Here is a 23,528-nt window from a genome sequence, read left to right on the forward strand (position 1 = left end):
CTTGTGTTCACACATCTATCTGGTTGAACATTGTAACATGATCACTACCTCAAAACTGCTATCAAGAACCCTTCCTACTTGGAGACAAGAGGGCGTACAGGAGCAAAATATATTTGAGTGGTGTTGCAGCAACAACCTTGCACTCAATGCCAGTAAGACTAAAGAGCTAATTGACTTCAGAAAGGGTAGAGGGAGGGAACACAAACCAATCCTTACTGAGGGATCAGAAGTGGAGAGAGTGAGTAATTTCAAAGACTTGGGTGTCAAGATCTCTGAGGATCTAACCTGGTCCTAACATTATTGATGCAGCTATAAAGGAGGCAAGATAGCAACTATATTTCATTAGGAGTTTGAAGAGATTTGGTTTGTCACCTGAGACACTTGAAAACTTCTATAGAGGTACTGTGGAGAGCATTCTGACCAACTGCATCACTGTCTGGTGTGGGGAGGTGGGGAAGGTCCACTATACAGGATCAGATAAGCTACAGAAAAGTTGTAAAATTAGTCAACTCCATCTTGGGTACTGGCCTCCATAGTATCCAAGGCATCTTCAAAGAGCAATGTTTCAGAAAGGCTGTGACATCATTAAGGACCACCATCACCCAGAATGTGCCCTCTCCCAATGTTGCCACCAAGAAGGAGGTCAGAAGCTTGAAGGCATACAATCAGATTCAGGAACAGCTTCTTCCCCTCTGCAATCTGATTCCTAAATGGGTGTTGAACCTATGAACACTACCTCACTTTTATTATTTCTGTTTTTGCACTGTTTTTAATTTAACTATCTAATATACATACAGTAGCATACAAAGGTTTGGGCACCCCGGTCAAAATTTCTGTTACTGTGAATAGCTAAGTGAGTAAAAGATGACCTGATTTCCAAAAGGCATAAAGTTAAAGATGAGACATTTCTTTAATATTTTAAGCAAGATTACTTTTTTATTTCCATCTTTTACAGTTTCAAAATAACAAAAAAGAAAAAGGGCCTGAAGCAAAAGTTTGAACAAGTCATAGCCCTAACAAGCTAATTAAGGTCTGAGACATTGATAAAAATTATCTGAGAACTCAAATCTCTTGGGGTGCCCAAACTTTTCCATGATGATTCTTTCTTTTTTTTTTCTGTCTAAGATTGTACAAAACAAAAATAATACAGGAATCTTGCTTAAAATATTGATAAGAATGTGTCATCTCTAACTTCATGACTTTTGGATATCAGTTCATCTTCTACTCACTTCACTATTCACAGTAACAGAAATTTTGACTGGGATGCCCAAACTTTTGCATGCCACTGTATATATACATCCTGTAATTGATTTATTACTTATTTTTCCATATTACCATGTTGTTCAATGTACTGTTGCCACTAAATAACAAACTTTTCAAAATACAGTTTCAAAATAACAAAAAAGAAAAAGGGCCTGGAGCAAAAGTTTGGGCACCCTGCACGGTCAGTTCTTAGTAACACCCCATTTTCTGTAGCCAGCTACGAGTCTTTCAATTCTTGTTTGAGGGATTTTCACCCATTCTTCCTTGCAAAAGGCTTCTAGTTCTATGAGATTCTTGGGCAGTCTTGCATGCACTGCTCTTTTGAGGTCTGTCCACAGATTTTCGATGATGTTTAGGTCAGGGACTGTGAGGGCCATTGCAAAACCTTCAGCTTGCGCCTCCTGAGATAGTCCATTGTGGATTTTGAGGTGTGTTTAGGATCATTATCCTGTTGTAGAAGCCATCCTCTTTTCATCTTCAGCTTTTTTACAGATGGTGTGATGTTTGCTTCCAGAATGTGCTAGTATTTAATTGAATTCATTCTTCCTTCTACGAGTGAAATGTTCCCCGTGCCACTGGCTGCAACACAAGCACAAAGCATGATTGATCCACCCCCTTGCTTAACAGTTGGAGAGGTGTTCTTTTCATGAAATTCTGCACCCTTTTTTACTCCAAACATACCTTTTCTCATTGCGGCCAAAAAGTTCTATTTTAATTTCATCAGTCCACAGGACTTGTTTCCAAAATGCGTCAGGCTTGTTTAGATATTCCTTTACAAACTTCTGACACTGAATTTTGTGGTGAGGACACAGGCAAGATTTTCTTCTGATGACTCTTCCACAAAGGTTATATTTGTGCAGGTGTCGCTGCATAGTAGAACAGTGCACCACCACTCCAGAATCTGCTAAATCTTCCTGAAGGTCTTTTGCAGTCAAGTGAGGGTTTTGATTTGCCTTTCTTGCAATTCTACAAGCAGTTCTCTGGGAAAGTTTTCTTGGTCTTCCAGACCTCAACTTGACCTCCACCTTTCCTGTTAACTGCCATTTCTTAACTACATTATGAACTGAGGAAACGGCTACCTGAAAACGCTTAGCTATCTTCTTATAACCTTCTCCTGCTTTGTGGGCATCATTTATTTTAATTTTCAGAGTGCTAGGCAGCTGCTTAGAGGAGCCCATGGCTGCTGATTGTTGGGACAAGGTTTGAAGAGTCAGGATCTTTATAAAGTTTTGAAATTTGCATCACCTGGCCTTTCCTAATGATGATTGTGAACAAGTCATAGCCCTAACAAGCTAATTAATATCTGAGACGTTGGTAAAAGTTATCTGAGAACTCAAATCTCTTCGGGTGCCCAAACTTTTGCATGCCACTGTATATATACATCCTGTAATTGATTTATTACTTATTTTTCTATATTACCATCTTTTTCAATGTACTGCTGTCACTAATCAACAAACTTCACGACATATACCGGTGATATTAAACATGATTCTGATTCTGATTCCAGCTGATCCACGCGGTCTGAGAGGAGTACGGTTGGATACAACTTTTACAAGAGTGGTAGTCAGGACCCGATATGTCTCTGATCTCCCACATTTCACATGAAGAAACCGCTTCACTGACTGCAGTTTCTACCTTTGAAGTTAGTTCTAGGTTAAAAGAAAGAAGATGGATTGACCTCCATACCTTCCTCCAGCTTCCCATAATTTTTTGGAGACTGACTTGTAGGCTGCCATTTTTTGTTATCAAATTTTTGTGCAGATTTGTCTTAGAAAGATTCCCCTTTGGCATTGGTTCTTTTGTTGAAGTGTTTAAATTCATCTTCAAAGCTGACATTTTGTTTTATTAATTTTATTATCAACTTTTGTTTCTCTGCCAGTCTGTAGATGAAGATGAGGAAACAAGGGTGTATCGCTTGAAAATTGAGGAACAGAAAAGACTTAGAGAAGAAATACTGAGACAGAAGGAACTTCGGCGGCAGCAGCAAGCTGGTGCTCGTAAAAAAGAACTTCTTGAAAGACTTGCACAGCAACAGCAGCAGCAGCCACTTGCAGCCCAACAACAGTCGCAACAGCAGCTAGTAAATACACAGCAGGCTCCCCAGAATTTTAACCCAGCTGCACTACAGGCTGTAAATCAAGCACAGCCAAATATAAAGAATAGACTGTACACAAAGAAACAGTTTACAGGAGTACAGCACCAAGCTAATAGAACTCAACAGTCTGGAAATATTCTGCAAGTTCAGACAGAAATGAGAAAAAACGGCAACCAAATCAAACAGATCAGACCTGCACCTTTAAATCAGCAGTTTTCCAGACTGGCCCAGTCTAAGCCTGCTGGTGCATCAGGACCCAACGTGCAATCTGGCAAGATGGTTATTCCTGCACTCAAGTCCCAAGAATTAAAACCTGGTTTTAAACGGACAGTAATGCAAAGAATGAACAGTGGAGGAGGGGATGGCCCTCACAATAATCCCAAAGTAAGGGTACTCAAGCTACCGACAATGGTAAGACCCAACTTTCTTTGTAAAAATATGGATTGATGCTAATTTTGGAAAAAAAAATTCTGAAAAGCAATTTCTAAATCAGCAGCCAGGAATGTCATTGGGAAATCTTAAGGAAAGAAGCACCTTAATGACTCAGACAGTAGTTAATCTTTATTACAGATGTCTACCTTTTGTGTTATTTCTGAATTCTTTTTGAATTGTAGATAATATATTACTAACATTGATTTTGGAAGACTCAAACTTTTACATTGGCAAATATTTTAAGTCTTACTGAATGTAACTAGTCATACAGTTTTATATTAGATTTTAGTGCTTGGTATTAATTAATAACCCTTTGTGGTTCCAAGATTTACACTGTAATTTGAGAAAATTGAAAGCCCAGTGTCTCACCTGGTTTCATTTCTTAACTATGTCTTTACTTAAGATGAGTCCGTGATAGAAATGCACTCTTAAAAATATCAAGATTTTGACTCAGTGGTAATTTGCCTTAAATTTGACTTTTTTTTGCCAGGCAGTATTGCTTGAAGATGTGTTAAAAAAAAAGCTATAGCAGTAGGTGCACCAAAGTACAGTCTCCTATAGGTAAAGCCCATGTGTACTAATTAAACTTTTGACTGATGTTAATGGTACTTCAAATAATTCAGGTCTTTGCGGCTTAGAATGAAAGAAGAGTGTTAAATCTGCTTATTTTCCCATAAATGCCAATGGGATTTGAACATAAATCTGAATTTTTTTTTATTTGCAAGTGGTAATAAAAGCATTGTGTCACTGCTAATAGATTCTTGTCTTGGAAAGTCTGCCGGCAGCTGAATTGGTGGCAGTACCTTTGACAGTGCAGTGTCGCCTTTTTATAAAGGGAATCTTCCCGATGCTGCCCAGGAAGCTGCACTGCTGTCGTTCTGTGTACTCTGACAATGTTATCTTTTCTCTCAGTACAGAGTATCAAATGTCTGTCAGGAATACAGAAATTAATTTAATGTCACCTGACGTGCAATTAATCTTTAGAGGTTTTCATAATACCTGTACAGAAAGAGTTGCCAGTTTGCAGGATTTGGATTTCAGGGCTTAGTTGTAGATAAGGGAAATTAATTTTTCATCAGCGTTAGTACAGGCTAGCAGGACCACAAAGACTGCAGCAAATGGATGGGGAATTTGTCATGTGTTGTCACTCCAGAATAATAGTACTTAACATTTGATAGGTGTAATCAAGAGAGGTGCATTTCTATAGAAGGGGATTAATCAATTTGCACTCTGCTGAATGTGGTCGGTGTTATCACCACTTGCTTGGGTTTTAGAATAGGAATAAGATTTAATCAGTTAGATTTTGAAGGTCTTTTGGAAAGGATTTTTCTGAGACAAAACTGATAGAATTTAATAAAAATATAATGGTGTTGTGGCAGTAATGTGCAATTCATGTTTGGAGAGTGTGTATTTGCTAAATTTAAATCATAGATAAAATATTTTTAAAAAGAATACTGAAGACAGCTATGAAGATGTAACTTTTTGATAGTTAAAAATTAAGTAAATTTTGTCAACTGGAGAATGTTCTTTTAAACTTCATAATTGCAAAAAATTTACAAACCTCTTTTTCCCATATTGTGAATGCCTTTTTATTTTCAATACAAGCTGTCCCTAACCACAATTACTCACCCAGTTCTATTTAATTATTTATTTTATTTATTGAGGTACAGCCCTTTGAGCTGCACTGCACATTCCCCCAATTTAATCCTAGCCTGATCACAGGACAGTTTACAAGAGCCAATTACCTATCAACTGGCACGTCTTTGGACTCTGGGAGGAAACTGGAGCACCCAGAGAAAACCCACATGGTCATGGGGAGAAGGTAGAAACTCTTTATAGGCAGTGGCAGAAATTGAACCTAGTTAGCTGGTATTGTAAAGCGCTGTGGAACTATTACACTATCATGTTGTCCTAAAGTTTGAATTTTCTAATCCATCAGAAACTCAAAACCACAGTTGCTGGAAATGACAAATAAAATCAGAATGCTTGGAATACTGTTCAGGAACACCTGTAGGAAGAGAAAGAGTTAATCCTGTTTCTGTCTCTGCAGATGCTGTTTGACCTTTTAACATATTTTTCTTCAGTCATCTATTCCATGTAAACTTCATTGTTGTTAACCTCAGAGTCAAAGGTTAACAACCTCAGAGTCAACCTCCAACACTAGAACTGATATCCATAGCCATTCAACTCTGCAAAACAGTTTCTCTTGGTTTCTTCTAAGATTCCAGCATTTAATCTTGCACCATTGTTCATGTCATGGCTCAATATTGCAAACAGTCTAATTCTAGGAGCCTTGAGCAGCTTTTTATGATACTAAGCTGTCTTTTCCATATTATATGTTGATATAATTGAATAATAAGCTTTTTTAAAATGTGAAGATATTGATCTCTATTTATTGTATTTATTCTGCTGAAATGCTGTGTATTCACCAGGTCTAAAGATTTGGTTATGTAAAAATGTTTAAAGTAAGTGATACAATCAGTGGTCAGTCTTTTAAAATTGCGAACATTTGGAGCACAATACAAGCAGTTAGATTAAGAGAGTAGGATTGAGTGATGAAGCAAATGCAGACACATCATTGCACTTTAAGCAATCAGGCCTGAAAAAGCACATGACTTACATTGATTAGTGTCTAAGGGCACCCATGTTTATCTTAACACCAACACCTTTCAGTCTGCTACCATTTTATAAGTAATACTCTTCTGTTCCATATTTTCTCCCAAATTGGATGCCCACACATTCTTCTACATGATATTCTATTTGCCCTCTACACTTAGCCTGTCATTATTCCCTGAAGCCTCTTTGGAATGTAATTGTACAGTATTATTACTGCCTGGACTTTGTGTTTGTTATTTATTGCTCCTTTTTGGTTGTGATCTCTATTTGCTCTCGGTCAATTTCTGCAATGCCTTCCTTTCTTTAATCTGTATTCTTCTGTGCCTATCTCCATTTTCTTTACTGATAGCTCAGCTTCAAGTTAACCTTAGTTATAATTCGGGAATTCCCTTTCTAAACAATAGATCTGTTGCCTCTTAACACTAGAGACCTCAATTCATTGCTGACTTTTGGTGCCGTTGTATCAAGTTTGCACATTCTCCCACATAGGTTGATTAATTTACCACTATAAATTGCTCCTAGTTAAGTGTGTGGTAGGCTGTACGGGAAGTTGATAAGAATCTGGATTAATGCAAAATAATGTAAACAAGCAGTTGATAGTCACATTGGGCTGAAGGGTCTATTTCTGTGCTGCATCTCTGACTCTACCTAAATTGCTCCATCCATCTGTTTTTCTACTTAATATTCTCAACATATATTATCTCTGATTACATTTTTGACCACCCTTTGCAGAGGGATATATTTTTGCATACACTTTTGGGACTCTGGGGCATTTTTGCACTTCAGAGGTGCTATATAAAAGCAATTTATATCTGAGAAAGGAAAGACAAAAAATGCTCAGTAGGCTATGCGGCATTCATGTTGGGCAAAACAGCATTTCATGAAGAGGAAGGAAAAATAAAGATGTAATTATGTGTGGTTGAGATGTACGCAATACCTTTGGCAGGTTGCTGCTTGAGATATATTAATTAGAAATTTTCATGTTTTAATTGATGGAATGTGCACTCAGCAGTTTTGGGTGGGGTAAGGTAATTAGGTGCTTGGCCAGGGGCATTTTTCATGTGAAAATAGCACTTGAGAAAAAAAATGAGGAAAGGACATCAATCTGAAATATTAACTCATTTGTATCCAAACTGACTGACCAGAGCATTTCTCACATTTACTGTTTTATTTCAGATTGGGAATCTGTACTCTTCTGCTTTTCAGTTCTGTCAGAATTGGGCCTTTTTCCTTTTGCCCTTTCATTTACACTACACACCTCAGTTATTAGCGCTTCTTGTTAATATCTTGAATACTAACATCTCTTGCTTATTTTAAGATACTTACGCACATATAGCAATGTTCACAACAACTTTGCTAACCTTTCTGGGTTTTTAATGTATTTATGTGTGTTTGGTTTTCTTGACTTTGTTCCTTTTTAAGTCCTCTTGTATAATTTAATGAAAGGATTACCCAGGAGTCATTGTGGGTGGGAAGCCTAAGGAGATTGGACAGCAAGTTTTAGAGGGGTGTAAAATTCATCTTCTATCCAACTATGTCAGTTTTTAGAAGGCCATGCTCCCATCAACTTGTTTGTTTTTTTCACACTTGTTTGTTCTCTTCACACTTATTTATTGAGTGATCCCAGTACAGCAGAAGTTTTACTCTCTGGTTTCTAATTAACTGCAAAGCACTGTTAAACACAAAATACTTAATCCAATTTAAAAAAATCTTCCTTCATTATCCAGGAAAATTTCTGTTTCTAGCTTCCATGTATTCCCTTCTACTTCTATCCCTTATGAATTTTGTGCTTTTATCTGGCTTGTATCACCCATCTGGAAAATGGCTACACTGGCAAGATATATGGCACAAGTGCTTACAATCACTGAGGAGTTGAAAATAATAATTGGAAAAAGCTGAAAGTAATAACTGGAAGAAGACGTTCTGGACAGGTTAACAGTAAAAGTTCTAAAGGCCCAGTCACTAACTTTGTGGCTTCATTGATGGTAAATGAAGCACTTGATGTTCACTAAACTCTTCAAAGACTAAATCTATCCCATTTAGACTAGTTGTTGGGATCCTTGGGAGGTCTTCCCATGTCTGGACCCATGTTTATTGAAAAGGCTTAAGATTTCTGTGAGTACACAGAAATGATATAACTCCATAATTTTTGGAAGTTTAACGAAGGCATAATACTTTGCAGAAAAAAACTCTCAGAAATATATAGTGACTTTTTAGAAAGTGGTAGGTAGACCTGGTCTTTTCCACCATCTTATTCATATCAAACGAATCTGCAGTACCAACAAGACTGTTTGTTGTATGGTATTCACAAGAGATTCTGCAGATGCTAGAAATCCAGAGCAACACAGCACACAATGCTGGAGGAAAAATACCAGGTCAGTCAGCATCTATGGAAATTAATAAACTGCTTAAACATCTCAGCCAGAAAGGTTGGCTGTTTATTCATTTCTGAAGATGCTGCCTGACTTGGTATTGTTGACTTACAGTGGGTGCAAAGGAGAAAACTGCATCCACCTTTAAACAAAAGGATCATATTACTGTACAGGCATGGACAAGCTAGAAAATACAAGTTCAGAGGTTTCAAGAGCATCACACATTTTTCATTTTAACCAACATTCAAGCAACCTTTGAGGAAAATAGGACAAACAGGACAGCAAGGAACATATTGTCAATTCCAATCTTCAGAGCTATGGTTAGTGCCTGAGAATGTTTACATAGCTTTCCTGCCTACCCTTGTGACATCCCTCATACAGCAAGTGGATCAAAAAATTCTCCAAGGGGAAAATGAACTGCTATGCATGAAGGTTTGAAAGCACTTGCCAGTGAACAAAATGGGTGGTGGTTAAGGATTTCAATCCAAGGTCACCATCAAAGATGCAGTATATAATGTAGTATATGCTTGGAGTTCTCTGAACAGTTGAACTTTGAGCAGAGCCTAGAGGACATTCTTACTACAGTACATTATGTTTTTCTGATGAAAAAAAAATTAAAGATTACAAAGATGATGAAGAAAAACTAATTAGTGAAATCCATAATAATGTCTTCAAAACTCTTGAATCCTCAAACTCACCACAGAACTTAATAAATAAATAAATTGAAGAATGGATGAATATAGATGTTGATGCTGAAGTCAATGTTAACTGACCAAATCATCCAATATGTTATTAATCCCGAGCAAACCAGGCAAAGATTCTAAGAAAGGCAAAAGCAGCCCAAAATCACCTGTGCTGCAAAAACAAATTGGGAAGCCTGTCTGAAGAAAAGGCACACGAAATTTGCTGCTAATGGCTATGGCAGCATTTACAAAATCTTCAAACTCTGTATCTTCATTACAGCTCGCAATTAATATTGTAGATTCCTAGCATAGAAGAGCATTAGTGCAGTGTAAAAACGTTAACTGATAGTATACAGTGCAGCAGTGAAGTTAAACACTTAAAGGTACTATATAATTTTACATACTGTATATAGTGGATTAGTACTACAGCACTGCCACATGATAAATGAATTTGAGTACTGTAGAGCACCCCTTTTGTTTCTCTTATTCTATGATCTGTAATATTATTGGTATTATGAAAATAAGTTGAAGTCTGGACCAGCTGGCATATTTGACTTACTAACACCCTCATACACTCTGAATGCTAGATAGTAAAGCATTTACTGTACTTACTTTTTATCATTTGCTCATAAATCTCCAGATTTTTTAGCCAAGTAAGAAAATGAAAAAGAACATTTAGACTTAAAAGTAAGGCCTGCAATTAAGAGGTTTGGCTGACGTAAGGTTTGGCTGACAATGAAGAAAGAGCTGTTCCACAGGAAGAAATCAGGCTGGTCAGATGAACAGAAAAGTACCAAACGGAATTTAATCTGAAAGAATGAATTAATATCTTAGAGGGGCAGAATCATGTCTCCCATAAGAAATAGGTCCATTTGGCCCATTGAATCTACTCTGACATTCACTCTTGTCCAGTTTACCATCCCTCCCAACCCTATGCCTCTTGGCTTTTCCCCATAACCTTTGACACACTCACTAATCAAGAACCTATCAACCTCCACTTTAATTATACCCAATGACTTTGCCTCCATAGCCATATGTGAAAGTGAATATCAGAGCTTCACCACCCTTTGGCTAAAGAAATACCTTCTCACCTCTGCTAAAGGGATGTCCTTGTATTCTGAAGCTCTGCCCTCTGGTCCTTGACTCTTTCCACAATAGGAAGCATCCTCTCCACATCCACTCTACCTTCGTTAATGTCAAGAGAATACAAAGTAAATGTATGTAACCAAAAGTTGTCAAGGACCAAAAATAACATTGATAGAACAGTAGGTGGAGACCATTTTAGTGTGTGTCCTGTAATTTATTGAGGCCATGGCTGATCTTCTACTTCGGGCATCTCCTTTATCGCCATGTTCCTTCCTATAACATCCAGAAAACACAAAGGTGGATGGGTAGTTCAGAAGAAATATAAGATGGATGGTGAATTTTAGGCATTAATAGGATTAGAGGGAAGCTGAGGAAAATCAAAATCATTTTATCAGCTGTGGAACCTGGAACTCTTTTGTCTGAGTAGGAAGTAGAGGCTGAAATCTATATTTTAGTAGTACTTAGGTGAGTGCTCATTGTGTTCGACTTGTGAGGCAGGACATTAAAGCGTACTTATGCGACAATGTTTCTATAGAAGTCAAAGATATACATTGAAAATGAATACCGGCTGATAATGAGCAGAAAGCTAGCTTTTTGGATTTTTTGTGGACTACTTATTTAAGCATCAGATTATGAAATGTGAACACAAGAGATTCTGCAGAGAGTGTAAATCTTGAGCAACACCCTCAAAATGCTGGAGGAACTCAGAAAATCAGGCATCATTCATGGAGGGGAATAATGAGTCGACCTGTCAGGCTGAGACACTTCATCAGACTGGACAAGAAGGGGTAAAAGCCTGAATAAGAAGGTGGGGGGAGGGCAATGAGTACAAGGTGACAGGTGCGGTGGGGCAGGTGGGATGAAGTAAGAGACTGGACGAGGATAGGTGAAAGAGATAAGAGGCTGAAGAAGAGGAATTTAATAGGAGAGGACAGTGGGTGATGGAAGAAAGAAAACAAGAAGGGGAGCTGACGGGCAGGTGAGAAGAGCAGAGCTGAGGGGAACCAGAATGGGAAATGGAGAATGAGAGAAGGTGGGAGAAATTAAAAGTTAGAGTAATTAGTGTTCAGCCTGGAGGCTACCCAGATGGAATAGGAGGTGTTGCTCCTCCAACGTCAGTGTGGCCTCATCATTGCAGTAAGGAAGGCCATGAACAGGACACGACAGAATGGGAATGGAAGTTGAATTGAAATGGGTAGTGACTGAGAGATCCTGCCTTTTATGGCAGACAAAGTGAAGGTGTTTGACAAAGCAGCCCCACAATCTGTGTCAGGCATGAATTGATATAAAGAAGGCTGTACTAGGAGCATTGAACACAATGGATGACCCCAACATGCTTGAAAGTTTTAAAGTGCGCACGTTTTGACTTTAAACAAGTTGAAATTATGCACTGAGAAAAAGAATCATGGCTTCTGAAATGTACAGGTAATATTACTGACAGAGGAAATATTATTGTTTATTGGAGCTATGCATAAGCAGATCATTGTTCTAGATAAGAGTCTGTTTAAATAACTGCAGGTGATCATTTTTAAAAAGCTGAAAACAATTCTTATACCCTTCAGGTTACATGCAACTATGCAAAAGTTCTTGCTTATGATACTGAAGTCAGTTTTTTGTTAAAAGTCTTGCAAATCATTTTGAAGCTAATGTCAGAGCTCTGCACCATTAACTCCAAAGCCTTGGCACTGGTTTCCTGTTCTTCCCTGGGTTATTTTCTCAGGGCAAACCCATCTGGCAGCAATTTCCACATCCTATTTGACCCTTTGATCCCCTGTCGTCTTCATTTCAAAGACAGCCTGCACAATTGTTCTGTGTAGCATTGACCTTTTCCACCTTTATGGGTCATCTGCAGCTGAAATTCTTGTTATCTTGTGTTAGTCACCTCCAAGTAAGTTATGGTAGCTCCAGTGTGATCTGGCTGGTTCTCTTCTAACCTGAGTTCCTCTAAAACTGTCTCTATCCACAGCACAGAAGACATTCTCCTAGATGTTTGCATTATAGAACATTACCTATAAAGTGAGGTTGGGCACATTCCTCCCATGTGCTTATCACCTCTTTGTATGTTGAACCTACATGACTGACTTAGTTTTCCTGTAACATTTAATTGTACCTCTCCCTCATGGTTCACCTGTTGCATGTCCCATTCCCCTGCTTAATTAGTTAAAACCCTCCCAAACAGCCTTCTCTTAAGAATGAAAACCTTTAGAAAGGTAGATACAGGAAATGTTGAAGTAAAAACAGAAAATGCTTGAATTTAGTTTTGATGAAAAATCTTTTAACTGTTCCTCCTCTTTTAGATGCTGTTGCACTTGTTGAATTTTTCCAGTATTTTCTGTTTTTAGCTTTGCACAAGGATGTAGGATGTTCAGGTGCACCCCATCCAGCTGACGGGTTCTACCTTTCCCAGAAACTGCCCCAGTGATCGAGATGTCTAAATCTCTTTCTCTCCAACACATTTCTTTGGCCACATATTCTTCTGATGTAGCTGTGGATTTTATACTCACAAGCACAAGGCACTGTCAGTAATTCAGAGAGTACAGCAGATAGGTCCTGCTCTTTAACCTGATGTCTAGTTCCCTAAATACATGGATTCATAGAATTACATAGCATAGAAACAAGCCCTTAGGCCTATGACCAAGATGCTCATCTACGTTTACCTGTGTTGGTCCCAAATCTCTCCAGATCTTTCATATTCATGTTCCTGGCCTGATACTTTAAGATATTGTGGTTCTGCCTGCCTCTATTGCGATCTCTGGCAATTTTTTTCTATATACCTTCCACCTTCTTTGTAGAAAAGTTGCCCCCCCCCCCCAATCTAGCCTCTTTCACCTTAAATCTCTGCCCTCTTGTTTTAGATTCCCTTGCCCTAGGCTAAAAGAATTTGACTATCCACCTTACCTATGCCCCTCTTGATATTAATAGCCTCTTGAGGTCACCTCTCAGCTGTCTTTGCTCCAGGGTAAACAGTACCAACCTATTCAGTCTCTCCTTATAACTAAAGTACTCCATTCTTGGCAACATCCTTGGGAATCTTTCTGCATCCTCTCAAGCTTAATCACATCCTTTTTGAAGAATGGCGGCCAGAGCTGTACACAATACTCCAAGTGCCATCCGGCTAACATCTTGGACAGCTGTAAAATGTCCCACCTTTTGTATTCAGTGCCCTGACTGATCACAGCGAGAGTGCCATATGACTGTGTATAATTGTGACACTTTCATGTACACCTTTGTGTCTGTTCTACAGCACTCCACCAGCACCAGGCCATTCACTGAGATAGCAACATACACAAAATGCTGGTGGAACGCAGCAGGCCAGGCAGCATCGGTAGGAAGAAGAACAGTTGACATTTCGGGCTGAGACCCTTCGTCAGCTTGCCAGCTTTGTAATACATGGGACTAAACTCCACTGCCATACTTTTAATAAAGAAAAGCCCTTTTAAAATGCAATTCAATGTCTGTTCCTACAAAGTATTTGAACTGTTTTTAAAAAAAAAAGGGGTGGGGGAAGATTCTTCAGTGATCTATGACTACACCAATATCTATCTCACTGTTCTGCCAAAGGGCCATGAAGAGAGATCCCACAGACCTTTCTAACCAAAAGTGCCTCGCTCTCCAAATCCTCTTGAGTATGCTACATGAGCTATAGGCCCACACTGTTGTTTCTCTGCCTCCCTTTCAATACACTCTAAATAGTGCTGTTCCACTGAGCAGAAATTAATTGATCTCAACTGGCCCAACTATCATCATAATAGTGCTTAAGTCAACAGGTACACAGCTGGTTTAACCTGTAAACATTACCTTGTTGTCGGATGGCACTGAATCTTGGCACCCTTGATGAAATTCAGCAGTGACAATAATATCAAAAATTCCTAAGTGATTCATCTCCATGTTTTAAAATTTGTGACGGTAGGTGTTCAGCCACTATTCTTGTAGATATTAAAGCAATTTTCTAATGATTGCTGAACTTTTTCTATGAAATCTCCTGCTTTTGTCTTGCAAAAGACTTAAATACCACTTTTTTTTATTAGTGAGACAAATATATCACCTCAGTGTGATATATTTGTTTATTTCTTCAGATTTTGCAAGGTCATACTGCATTTAGCACATGGTGAGTGGTAAAAGGTTTTATGTTGAGTGAAGACACTGAGCAGCATGATGCTGTGTTCTTGCAGCAGGGGAGCGAGAACACTGGCTTCTCTCATCTTGAGGTCCAGCCTCAGCGGCAGCACCAGCAGCAACTCCAGAAACAACAGACCGTTCGGAAGGTCACATTGACAAAAGGAGTGCAACAGCAACAGCAAAGACCACAGCAACAGCGGCAGCAATCTGTACCACATTTGTTAGGAATGGCAAAAAATATATCCAGTCAACAGAACAGGGTAAGCATGTGCACTTTTCACATACTGGAGCTGCCTAGTGTTTTGATGACAAATAAATATTCAAAGTGTTAAAATGTCCTGAGCCAAAAAGGAAGTAATTGGCTAATTATTTCAAATTATTGCAATGCTTTTGAATACATTTTATTAGGAGATAAATTTGATATCATGTTTCAACTTTTTCTCCTCATCTGGGAAGTTGATCCATTTTATACATACAGAACATAGCAGATTTTAACAGTCTTACCAATTTCTTTACTTGTATGAAAATAGCATAATGTAGAGTTTCCTTATTAACAGATGCTGTAACAATGTTATCATTTAGAAACAGTGTCATAATTGACAATGGTGATGCTAAAATCATGCCATTTGAGAAACTGCTCAATTATTGAAATATTTGTTCTTTCCCTTTGGAGGCCACTAATGTGTTTAAGGGGAAGAAATGACTAAATAAAATGGGGTAATACTCAACTATGTGCTCTTCTAACCTGACACTATCACTATAATCTGAATGGCATATGTTAATTTTTCACTTTGTTGAAGTTGGGTTGCGCAGCAGGTGAGTATTCTTGAAGTTGGCATTGAAAATGACCCCTATTGAAATTCATCTGCTTGACTGGTCACACACCAGCTAATTTGTTCAAAGAAGTCTCAATAAAAATGACATGTAAACATCAAGCTAACCAATTTTACTGAGATTGGTTTGAGGGGTGAATGTTTGCTGGGATAATTCTTTTGTTTATTCAATAGTGCCATGGGATCTTGCCATTACAGCAGTGGCAGCATTTAAGTTGCTTACAAAGCTCTTTGCATGGACTATGATAGTGAGGAGCTCTAAGCTCTTCTGTTGATGTGCAAAGCAAGCTTGGGGCAAAAGGAATAATAGTTACTATTCACGACTTCTAGCATTTCAGTAGCTTTCATTGTCATTTTATATGATACCAATTTCAAATTTAACAAGATTATTATTAAATATAATTCAAAGAATGTGATTTGGTGAAATTTGAACTTGACAATTGAGTTGTATCTATAATTCTGTAACCACTATGCTACTGTATTAGCTAACTTCTAGTATTTGTCAAATTGAGTAATATTGTGGCTGTAAGTCAAAATATCATATCAGGAACTTACAACCAAGAGTAAAATCCAGACAATATTCTGTAAATTGCACTAATTCTGTCATGAACTGAAATTTCTGTCTGATTAAGTAATATTTTAAATTAAATCCATCTTCAATTACTTTTATTCCTCAGGACATTTGGGCTTGGGCTTAAGCTTAAGCATTGTTACAGGCTTCTAAGCTCCAAATCTCTCCCTCTCGCCCTTCCTCTCCCCCTCCCAACTGCTGAAGTCTACGATGTATTTCTTACCATTTATCCTGATGCTCACTTTGTTACGTATTCAGGCAACAATAAATATATGAGGTCGGCAACGGTATTTATAACAAACAACACGTTTATTAAACACTGAAAACAAACCCCCAAAAGTAAACAAACACTAACGTAACCGGAAATCAGCTGCTGTGCGGTAGCTTAAACAGTTCTTAAAGTGATGTTGCAAAAACAGTTCTTTAAAGTAGTAAAAAGTTCGAATTGCCAAAAGTCCGAAATGCTCACAGTCCATTTAAGGGAGAGACCTTTTAAGACGATTTAAATTCGCTTTCACGTCGTTTTGCTTCGATCCCCCAATGTCGAACTTTTCCCACGAAGAATTTACGAAACGAAACAAAACGGTTTAAAGGCACTGACCTTTCCTTTATCACACTGTCCTCAATCTTCTGCTATCCCGCAGAGATTAACAACGAGAACAGTCAACGAATTTCTTTCGAATAAAGATTAAACAAGGTCGAACCTTTTTCACCGTCGAAATAGATTCTCCTCGATCTTTAACTCCTGAACTCCGATCTTCACTCTCCACTGATTTCTCCACTAGCAGTATTGTAAAGAACCTGCTGGCAATGACCTTTTAAACTTTAGGCATTAGATAAAACTTCATCTTTCAACTAAACTGCATCATCACATTAAATCACGCAGTGGCATGGTCAACTTGGCAAATCCAGCCACAAACTGCCCCTCCTCACAGGGTGGGGTCTTCCTTTTATAACCTGTAAAAAAAAACCTGTCACATGATCTCTACTGGCGGGAAAATGACATCACTCCACCATCACAAGACCATTACCTCAAGTCCAGTATAGCTTCAACCCCAGTCACGTGACAAGAATACCACTGTCATGTCACGAGTATGTAACAACTTATAATCAAATCCATATCTTGATAACCTTCTATATTAATTATTATTCTCCTGCAGAGCACTTTTTAAGCATACCAAACTTCACCTTGCTGAGAAAATCTTAAGGAATGTACTTTGATTTCAGCTGACATTTTAACTTAATAATTAGAAATTTGAGGCTAAGGCCTGAATGTTATTCATATCCTGCTTTTCGGGACTTTTACTAAAGGGTTGAGGAATGTCTGAGTTTTCATTGGACCTGGATTCAGTGGGGCTTTGGCTGATTGTGCATTGTGCCATTAATTGCTCTGTAGTTGATTTCTGTTCATTGGCAGTAGGAAGGTTGCAACAATTCTATCCCAGATTGCCTGAGATGGTTCTGCTGGGCTTTCTTTGCAGATAACTGCTGACTTCAAATTGATGATTCATTGATAATATTCTCTTGTAGAAAAACCCAGTGAAGTTGGAATGGTGTAAGACTAGGTAAAGCAATGTGAGGTGATTGGCTTTTCCGTTATCTAGCTACACTTGTTTCATTAATCCCGTTGATCATTAAAGGATAATTTTTGGCTCTCAGATCTATGTAAGAAATTCTCTTTGGTCTTGAGACTTATGTTCACTTGGAAAATTCATTGACTGTGAATTTTATAAACACTAGCTACAAAATTCGTTACGGAAATTTTAAAAACTATCAATCCATCAATCCGATTTTTTTTTTGGGGAAGAGTGTGCTAATTCAAGTATTACTCGAGGGCCAGTTTTTCCATCATGGGTATTGTATGGAATAAGCTGCCAGAAGAAGTAGTAAATGCAGGTACAGTCATAATGCTTAAAATACCTTTGGACAGGTTCTCAAGGAATTGTCAGGTTTTAGAGGGATGTGGGCCAAATGCAGGAAAATTAAGTTAGCTCAGCAAGGCACCTTGGACAGCTGGAGGAGTTAGCCCGAAGGGACTGCTTCTGGTCTATATAACTGTCTGACTTTTTAACTCAACTAGTCAACGTTGCAGGGTCACCCTTATAATATCCAGCACCCACATTAGTCAATGGACTACTTCAATTATCCAACTGTCAAAATTCTTCAATCTCCATCCCTTATGTGTGCCTTATTCCGATGACAAAAAAGATCATGCAAGGACACAGCAAGTCCATGAGGCTTTTAGAATTTTGAGGTAATTTGTTAGAAAGTGGGGGGGAAATATTAAAGTAAATAAAATTATACTTGGAGCACACTAGTCACCCAACTGAAGAGGTACCAGCAGTCTCCAGCAATCCTGTTGCCTTTTTATTCTTGTGCTTTGAATTAGCAGTTTGCTACAACCGGACAGTTTGCTGGGCGATTTCAGGGGCAGTTTAAAGTCAACGACATGCTGTGGGTCTGGAGGCATATATAACCAGGCAGGATAAGGTTGGCACATTCATGCGCATATAAATTATATCTTTCCAGTTATAATATTGCTTCAGGTTAAAAGTAATTAACTTGCTGCAAGATTTTAGGGCTCATATTTACTAGGTAAATATAAAACACAACAGTTTTAAAGATGTAACCTTGCCTTAAACTGTAGGGTCACACCGTATTGTTGTGAAGTCATTGTATGACCCATAGAAAGTTTTGAGCCACAAGCTGACACCCCAAGGACAAAATAAATTGGCTGAGTGTTGTGTTCTCTACAGGTCATTATGCAGGGGCGCGGCATAGCATTACCAGGCCAGATGGGCCGAGGACGCATGATGCAACATAAACAGAATTTGCGAGTGGTGGAATGCAGACCTCAACCATGTGTGGTGTCAGTTGAAGGGCTTTCTTCTTCAACCACTGAAATCCAGTTGAAAAACCTGCTGATGTCAGTTGGACCTATTCAAGTAAGTGACCTCTTGCATGCATTTTTTAACACACAGATTATTGTAAGACTTTTTAAAACCTGTTTTAATTCATTTTAATCTAGGCACCTAATATTTATGTAAAGTTCATCAGAATTTTATTGTTAGTGCATATTACCATGTTGGATTAAATAATATTAAGAATGTGATAATGTGTGGTGACTCTAAATTACAGCTTCTGGTGTATTTCATGATATGCAGGACATGTATTAGCATACAGCTTTTTACATGGATTGCACTTTTTCTAATGCACAGATGGCAGCAGCTTGTCTTAGCTTGTCACCCTCATTGACAGAAGTGTCTGGATTTGGATGTAGATTGCTGTGCATCACCCAAATCCAGCTCAATAATTTACTTTGAGTTTAAACACCATCTTCCATCTCATTTGTGTTAGGACTCTTTGCCCTTGACCGCCTTTTCATGTTAAAAGGTGATTTGGGTAGTTTTTTTTAATGTTGTGCTTGGAAAATATATTGCTTTTTAATGATAAGGTAAATCTTTACATTTGTACATGCAATAAATCTGTTAACATTATCAAATGCTTTTGTCATCCATTAACTACATGTGCTGGTAGTGCAGTGGTATCCAGCCGGCTCTTTACACACTTCCTATCTGTGCTGGGTTGAGTGTCGAGGTAGCAGCTCAGCCTCGTAAAACAGACAAATGCTAAGGCTATGGTAAAGTTGCCGCTAATGTGCCAAGCAAGGTGTAGGGAGGAACTTTACTTACAGGCTTAGCTCAGAAGTGGTAAAACTTGACACCTTTCCCAGCTCTACTTTGACCTTGCCTACCTTGCACCTTCATTTCATTAGGTTGTTACTGATCATCTTTGATTTCAGTTAAGTTGTCAGTAGCAAATTATATCTCTTTTACCAACTCTGGTGGCATTATTTTGTTCACGTTTTTATCAACCTTGTCAAATTGCAAGACTTTGCATATTAATGCATATTGTTTTGCCCCTAATCAGCAAATATTTTTGAATTATTATTTTGAATGTATTATTGCAGCGTATCAGTATAAATAGAAAATACTGCAGATGCTGGAAACTTGAAATAAAAGTCTTTGGCAGTTATGGTAATAGCTTTAGAGAGACTTACCATTTCAGTCTCCTGTGAGATGAATCAGAGCCAAAGAATGTTGTTGAAAACAATGATGTTATGAGTTCAAATTATGACAAATTTCAAATAAATGCAAAATATAAACAAAATTCTGAGAACCCTCTGCAGGTCAGTCAGCATCTATGGAAAGAGAGTTAGTTAAGAGATGTCACAGCCCTGAAGTACTAATTGCTACTCTGTATCTGCTTTTCAAATTTACATCATCCGCAATTTTTTTTAAAAAAAGTCTTTAAATAATTTCAAATATTGTGAATAATTAAAAATGCCAGTATTATTGCATATTCAGACTAAATTAAGAAATTGGCTAATTCATTTAAAAACAATTGGCAGTATCTCTGAGAGCAGGAATGTTTGACTTTCCAAATGCATTCGTATCATTGGTGGGCTTTGAATTAGTCCTGTTATCCCTGTCATTGTGGGTCAAGTCCTTCAAGTGAAACTTGAGCGAACAAATTAAATGGATTCTCCAGGGATCAATTTCCATCCATTTCTGCCAACCATTTTCAGATGAATTCATGAAAAGCTGAAAAGGTAGAAATTTCAGTTGATTATTTCTCTCTGCAAGATTTTATTTGAACCCGATTTCCCCTCGTGATTGTTCGATACAAATACCATTTCTCTGCAGAGAAAATTTGGGAACTATTTAGTAGAATGTTTAAAAAAAAGAAATTGCTGAATCTGTGTGTTACAGACTGACAATTTTGGATATATGAACAGCTTCATTGCTCCTAATATTTTAAGTTGCAAACTGAAAATCTCATGAACCAATTTCTGTTGATTGGATGTGCTTAGAAATCTCGAAGCAAGTGTATTAGGGAGCCTGTACAAAGCATAAGTACATTTGTGCCATGCAAATTTTGCAATTCTGATTGAAGTAGCTGTGGGCAATTGTCTTGAAAATTATATTCCAGAATCACACTTAGTTTAGAGAGAATTGCAAAGGCAGGAGAAACATTGTTATTCTCTATTTTTGTAATTTATTTTTTTATTGAAATTCATCATCAAACAAACATTTCCATAAGATGTATTTCAGATACTGTACATGTATCATATATTCATATTTGCTACAAATCTCCACATAATATTTATCTGAGGTGTATACTTATAGAAAAGAGAGGAAAGAAAGATCAAGCAAAAGGAGAAAACTATGTACAAGTAGGGAGTGATTTTTTTTTCACACAACATATTCATTCATTTGTGGGAATAAAATCAGGTCTATGAGGTGTTACGTAGTTAAACCATTTTTCCCAGTATGAATCAAATTGTTCTAACTTATGATTAACAGATGCTGCTATCTTCCCCATTTTGTAAATGTCCAATGTTTAAGGTTGGGCTCTCCTGTGATAACCACATTGGACTTCTGACAATTCAAACAGAATATTGGTCTGTATAGCAGAATCATATTATTCCTGGCTTAAATATTCCTAGCTTGTATATCAGTGTTACTTGTTATTGTTCTAGTAATGTTTTCACATTACTTTGTATGTGATTTGCTGCCATTAGACCCTTGGTCACTTGATTCGAGAGGATATAGAACACGAACGCTATTTCTCTCCTTACAGACGCAACTTCATCAAGTGCAATTGTCATTCAACTATGGGAGGCATTGATCATGTGGATAGCCAGAGGCTTTTTCTCAGGGCTGAAATAGCTAATAAAATGGTGCGTGGAAGTAGTTTGGGGGAATGTCAGAGGTAAGATTTTCACACAGAGAGGGTGTCTGGAATGCATTGCCAGCGATGATGGTAGAGGTGGATACAATATGGTCTTTTAACAGACCCTTAGATAGGTACATGGAGCTTAGAAAAGTAGAGGGCTATGAAGTAGGGAAATTCTAGGCATCTTTTAGAGTAGGTTTCATGGTTGGCACAACACTATGGGCCAAAGGGCTTGTAGTGTGCTGTAGATTTCTATGTTCATACTTAAGCTTCTTAGTTAGATTGCTTCTGACAAATACACCAATTCTGAATTCAACAGATATTAGTTGCAAGAACAGAAAGCCATTCTTGATTGAACCACAAAAACAAATATGACTAAGGGCTTTGTGATTTTGAGTGTTCCATTTAGTGTCATTTCTTTCTGTGTGATTTTAGTGTGTTCATTTATTCCAGATTCAATTATCTTTTTTTGTATTAATTTTGCATGCTTAATAAATGTAATTGTCACCATCATTTACACTACACTTGGTGCTGTTAAAGAGTGGCCTTTATTGGCCATACAAGGCTTGTAGTCTGTCTTTTGCATTCTATTTTGCACTTAAGGTTAAACTATGTCACCCTAATCCTTCTAAGTTCAAAGGAGTGCAGTCCCAAGCTATCTAGCCCCTCTCTTGTATGGCAAACTTCTCCTTTGGGCAGTCTCCAAAGCTACTCCCTCCTTTTTTAAGTATTTATTATTTCAAACGTGGCTTTGCAAGCATACTGCAGAAAGTAAAAAAGCTCCCTATCCTTGAAGTCCAATCTCTTCGCAACTAAGGCCAAAATGCAGTTTGCCTTCTGAACTACTTGTTGAACCTGTCAACTTTGTGATTCATTCACCAGAACACCACAATCCCACTGCTTTTTCTCCATTTAGATAATCTGCCTTTTGATTCCTCTTACTGAAGAATATTTTCTGACATTATATGTCATTAGCCCATTTTTCCCTTACTCATTCAAATGTACAACTACAAAGACCATTCAAAATTGAATAGAAACTGAGGGGTGCATCCCTACTGAACTGCAAAGGGAATAGGATAAGTTTAAAGATAAGCACATGGATACTTTATTAACCATGGCATTGTAAATAAAAGCAAAGAGAGTATGAACAAATTGAACAAAAACTTGCTAAATTACATCTTGATGTTACTGGAAATAAACCGTATAACAATTACAGCACTGAAACAGGCCATCTTGGCCCTTCTAGTCGGTGCTGAACGCTTACTCTCACCTAGTCCCACTGGCCCTCACTCAGCCCATAACCCTTCATTCCTTTCCTGTCCATATACCCATCCAATTTTACTTTAAATGACAATACCGAACCTACCTCTACCACTTCTACTGGAAGCTCGTTCCACACAGCTACCACTCTCTGAGTAAAGGAATTCCCCCTTGTGTTACCCTTAACCTTTTGCCCCCTAACTCTCAACTCAAGTCCTCTTGTTTGAATCTCCCCTACTCTCAATGGAAAAAGCCTATCTACATCAACTCTATCTATCCCCCTCACAATTTTAAATACCTCTATCCACTCCCCCCTCAACCTTCTATGCTCCAATGAATAAAGACCTAACTTATTCAACCTTTCTCTGTAACTTAGGTGCTGAAATCCAGGTAACATTCTAGTAAATCTTCTCTGTACTCTCTCTATTTTGTTGACATCTGCCCTATAATTCGGTGATC

The 23,528-nt window shown here is 37.9% G+C and overlaps 1 protein-coding gene across 2 annotated transcripts in view; it reads left to right on the forward strand.

Annotated features, from left to right (window-relative positions):
* rbm33a (RNA binding motif protein 33a) overlaps positions 1 to 23,528 on the forward strand; it is a 171,698-nt gene that overhangs the window by 122,811 nt on the left and 25,359 nt on the right. For both annotated transcript variants that reach the window (XM_059971859.1, XM_059971860.1), the window contains 3 exons: positions 3,143 to 3,769; positions 14,720 to 14,926; positions 18,827 to 19,015. In XM_059971859.1, the coding sequence (XP_059827842.1) occupies positions 3,143 to 3,769; positions 14,720 to 14,926; positions 18,827 to 19,015 (1,023 nt within the window). The remainder of the gene's footprint in view (positions 1 to 3,142; positions 3,770 to 14,719; positions 14,927 to 18,826; positions 19,016 to 23,528) is intronic.

Source organism: Hypanus sabinus, chromosome 6 (assembly GCF_030144855.1).
Source record: "Hypanus sabinus isolate sHypSab1 chromosome 6, sHypSab1.hap1, whole genome shotgun sequence".
In the NCBI taxonomy this organism is placed as follows: Eukaryota; Metazoa; Chordata; class Chondrichthyes; order Myliobatiformes; family Dasyatidae; genus Hypanus; species Hypanus sabinus.